General features: G+C 47.1%; 1 protein-coding gene across 1 annotated transcript; it reads right to left on the bottom strand.

The window, feature by feature from the left end:
• Positions 1-374: 374 nt before the first annotated feature.
• On the bottom strand, positions 375-4,741 carry LOC135822421 (ATP-dependent RNA helicase DDX1-like; the record flags this gene model as incomplete). Its single annotated transcript, XM_065335191.1, is given in 8 exon segments — positions 375-675; positions 1,105-1,225; positions 1,514-1,609; positions 2,257-2,299; positions 2,831-2,903; positions 3,147-3,219; positions 3,899-4,131; positions 4,690-4,741. Coding segments are annotated over 8 exon segments (816 nt in total), but the record flags the coding sequence as incomplete, so codon positions are not given.
• Between the last annotated feature and the right edge of the window lie 263 nt (positions 4,742-5,004).

Genomic DNA, 5,004 nt, shown 5'->3' with positions numbered 1-5,004 from the left:
TCCATGCAGCACCAGCCAAATAGAACGAGTAAAGTTTGAATAGTGGATCAATAGTTCTTTTTCAATATGAATATCATCTTCCTCCCGGAGATACTGGATTCGCAGCAGAGCACCTACAGCTGAGCGCATATTGCTCTAAGCAGCTGACAAATTTCCAGATTAGCGGAGCAATGAGGAGCATCAGGAAGTCTGGTGTTGAAGCGTCTTGCTCCAAGGAAACGTTCTTGAGGCAGGCTGTTCTCCAGGGCGTGTCTCCAGGGTGTGTGCTGAGACAACGTACGGCATGCTAGCAGTGAGTAGAGCGGCTAGAAATGCACCCGTTGGCAGCAATGAATCTCAAATCACTGCCAATACGCATGCATAGCGCACACACACCAAGTGCATGGCACACGCCCAGTGCGTACACACACGCCCAGTGCACAGCACCCTGAGAGGCTCGCAGTACTACCAGAACGGATTTAAACTACAGCAGGAGAGTAGAGAGGGAAATGGCTTGCTTCAAAAAATGCCATCATGATCCAACCGTCATGATTCAAGCCGTCATCCTTATTCACTTGGTCCAGTTCGTCATGTAGCGCATTCGCAGGAACGACGATTGCGCATGATTCTCGAGCCGTGAGAGATCGGCAACGGATGATGCCAGCTGCTCAACATGATTATCGTACACACTGGCACCTGCACAACACACATGGACATATGGACACAATCATGTCAGAAGTATACAGTTTATCATCCAGATGAACAAGTAGTGATGAAATGATAACGGCTTCCGACTATTGGCTGTAATTTCATCATAGTCCATTACATTTTTTCGTTCTCTACATTGTTATCACATTGATGCAATAAAGCCGTTGCACATGTTGATTCAGCTCGTCCTTTGGTCGCAATTTTCAAACTGTTGTCGCCTCGTTGCTTAGTTACGTGTTAGCGAGAAGTTACTTTTAAATATCTTCTTGCCAACGTGTGCTTACACTGCAAAGGCAAACACATTTATACAGTCGGGACAAGATTAAGAGTACGAGTATGAGTGTATGACCATACACTAGACTACGATTACAAAGAGCAAAAGAAGAAGCAAGATGACAAAGGACCATGAGCACTTACTGCTCGGCTTCTTCTTCTGTCCGTACGTGACCTTGCCATCAAATTCATTCTGCTCAACCTTCAAGTCAGCCTCGACCTGTGGGATGGTGATGTCAAGATGGGCCTCCACATCGCGTAGCAACTGTCAGACAGGCACACAAGCATAGGCAAACACACACACACACACACACACACACACACACACACACACACACACACACACACACAACACACACAAACACACAGACGTTAGACCCTTCGAAATGAATGTAGTGGTAGTCAGCTACATGGACTAATAATAATTATAATGGGTGGTAGTACAAAACTCATGAGTGTGGGTTGTAACAAGCAGCAGTGCAGCAGCAGTGCAGCAGCAGTGCAGCAGCAGTGCAGTGTTATACGTTGGCAGTATGCTACCAGTTGTTCTTACCTTGACCTCGTTGTACCAGATAGTGCATCCACCTTGCTCCACCAGGCGGGTGTTGTTACAGCTCTTGCCACGGCTTGGACACTTGTGATACCAAACCTGCAACACGGGCACCAAACCAACGAATCAGAACGAGCGCACACCATAGCTGCATTGTTTTGAAGTGAAAAAAGGATAGGCAATCACACTCCAGTCACCACAGTAAATATAATGATGATTGCTAAAGTCAATTTACCCAACACCACAAAACTCGTTTAGGCCAATACACCCACAACCGTGTGTTTCAGAATGAGTTTCTTATTGTGAAGTACAGTAAGATCGGGGCGCCGAAGAACACCTCGCCGAAGAACGCCCAGGCTGGAAAACCGGCAAAATTTAAGAACAGTCCAGGCTAGAATTATCAGATTTAAGAACACTAATCTACATTGTACATGTATGGGAGGTGAGTACATGTCATGTACACGTGTAAACAGTAACTGCTACACGTACAGTCATTCCCATTTACGACACCCACTACTGGCACTAGTTTAGAAGCACTACATTGCACTACATGTACAATCATTCATGTACATGTACATGTACATGTACATGACAAACGTCATGACGTCACTCGACTCGCCGCGCGCGTGTGAATAAGAACGGTCTGGCTAGAATCAAAAATTTAAGAACTTTCCTAGGCTGCGCTCGAGCCCCTGCGTTCTTCGGCGCCCGATCTTACTGTAGGCAGAGCAGTAGGAGCAACTGACCTTTTCCTCAACCGTTGACACAAGAGAAATAGCCAGTCCCATCCTGCATACAGTGTACAACACAAGAACAAGACACGGCAAGATGAAAGCATTGGAGCAGCATGACAGGTTTCAAAGATCTTCAGCTGGTATTCCTAAGATATACTAGAGGTGAAAGTTTGCAGCGAGATTCCGAGTTCGAGTAATTGGATTTTCACCCATCGAATATTCGAGTATTCTTCGTCTCCTACAAAATCGCATTCAAAAAGGCTGAAACTCACAGGATACAAGCCCCGATCGAGCAGCTTGGCACTTAGTTTCTAGAGTACATTGGCCGGTGGGTCATTTGGGTTCTCTCTACTCCTGTACTCATGTACCAATGCTCGATTGTAAAATTTGTTGAGACATGACTGAGCCACGATGTAGTGAACAACGCCAAATCAATCGGTCCAAAAGTGCAAATTTCAAGTAAGGTTAATGCGGTGCAGCACCCCTCCCCCCCCCCCCCTCTCTCTCTCTCTCTCTCTCTCTCTCTCTCTCTCTCGAGCCCGAGTCTACACGTCAGCATAGACACACCGCAATTGAACATCTGTACCTTTCTGCTCTGCCTACACGGCCGATACGATGAATGTAGTTCTGCTTCTCATCCGGAAGAGTCACGTTGATCACTGTCACAGCACACAGAGCAAAACGCAAGGAAAACGGTGAGTGATCAAGCAGCAGGTCAGCACAATATGCTGGTGGCTGGTGTTATTGCACGAGAAAGATGTTCCTTCAACCAACCCCTTTGCGGAGGTAAGATTTTATAAAAGGATAGATTTGAGTATTGTTTGAAAAGGCATGATTTCACCGTTGCGACTTTTCCTTTGGAGAGAAAACAAGCGAGCGACACACACACAAGGACTGCTTACTGAACGGTACGCCACGGACGTCGATACCACGTGCAGCAACATCCGTGCAGATCAAGAACTTTGCCTGGCCAGCCTGACATTGAACAACACAAACAGCAGAAGCAGCATCAGCAAACCACGTGCGTCAAACACTTGTGTTCGTTATCCGAACAACATCAACTATGCGCATCATTGATTACCTGAAATGCCTGTTTACACTGGATTGAAAGGATAAAAGTGTGTTTTGCTGATTTTCCCCACCCACAGCACCTTCCAAATGGTGCACAGGATGTACTCATTGTGCACCTCTCGGCCTGGGCTGGACACAGTATTAATGATGGCATCTCAGAGGAACGGTACAGCCTGATGATGTATGTGACGTATGTGATGTATGTTAATTTCATTTATAGCAGACCGTGCATCCACAGTACTGCACGATGAAGTCTTGGCTCATCAGTCAGTTCATGTAGGGCACCGCACAGCAGCAGTACCCCATTGTATTGAAAACACTGCGGGTGCGGGTGCCCACTGAAACAAAGTGTTACTGTATTTTCTAGAGTATAAGTGGCACTTAGAACACAAGCAACTCACCCAAGAAAAGTCGGTGCGATGCCGCTTATACTAGGATAGTCAAATTAACGGTGGTAACTGGGGTAGATGTCTGTATTTCGTGACAAACAATCTCCATGAGCCTTACACCCTGGAAAATACGGTAGGTTCTTCATGGGACAGGTTCTCATTGAGCAGCCACAGTACTTCCAGAATCCTCTCACCTTGAATTGTTCCAGGTTGGCCTTGCGTTCCTGTGGCTTGCGATCACTGTGCAGGCACACACAGGAGTACTTGTTGGAACGGCCACCACCACCGCATACATTCAGATACTGCTCCAGATTGTCGCAGTCCAGCTTGGTGCGGCAGAAGATGATGGCCTGGTCCATGCGGTGCACGTCGATGGCACGCACCAAGTACTCGCCTTTCAGCCGCTTGACCGCCTCAGACATTGCCTCTGTGAAACACACATACAGGTCCACACAGGTCAACATCAGCTTTAGGAGCTGCATCTGCGCCTTAATCCCTGAGGGTGGTGGCGATCCCACGGATATGGAAAACTCAGTGTAGCCAAGTCTCACGCAAACCATTACAAAACGTTATTTGGGATGTGTGTTGCCAATATTGCCAGTCTTGATGTCTGCACCCAGTATTAACAAGGTACAAGACTTAGAAAGAGCAGTATAAATGTACACTGTAGCAGGAAAATTATTGTTGCATCTTGATCACAATTCTCTATACATGTAGAAGACGGGAGAGAGAGAGAGAGAGAGAGAGAGAGAGAGAGAGAGAGAGAGAGAGAGAGAGAGAGAGAGAGAGAGAGAGAGAAAGAGAGAGAGGGAGAGAGAGGGGAAAGGGGGGGGGGGGGGGGGAGAGAGACGCACACACGCACATACACACATACACACACACACACACACACACACACACACACACACACACACACACACACACACACACACACACACACACAGGGTTTCCCATTCCACTGAATCATACTGGATAAGTTTCTTACCTTTTGTGACCATGCCCGCCCGTGTGTTGTCCCTCTGATGAACGCCGTCAGTCTACAGTCACACAACACAAACATTACGTGCTTGATGACGTGCCTTCAAGGCTGTTGAATTTACCTCATCACCTTGTTGCCTTGGGGTCACTCGGGACACAAGTACGTGGAAGTTGGCAATCTTGTACGTTGCGTACAGCCATTGCTGCAAAGGCCATGATGATTGCCAACAGCACTACACTACTGCACTAGTATCATATCACCACCACGGTCGTGTGAGACACGTGTCGTCAGTAATCTTGGATTTCAATTATTATTTTCTGC

The sequence above is a fragment of the Sycon ciliatum genome, chromosome 8 (genome assembly GCF_964019385.1).
Source record: "Sycon ciliatum chromosome 8, ocSycCili1.1, whole genome shotgun sequence".
NCBI lineage: Eukaryota > Metazoa > Porifera > Calcarea > Leucosolenida > Sycettidae > Sycon > Sycon ciliatum.
This window is presented reverse-complemented; position numbering and strand designations above follow the sequence as displayed.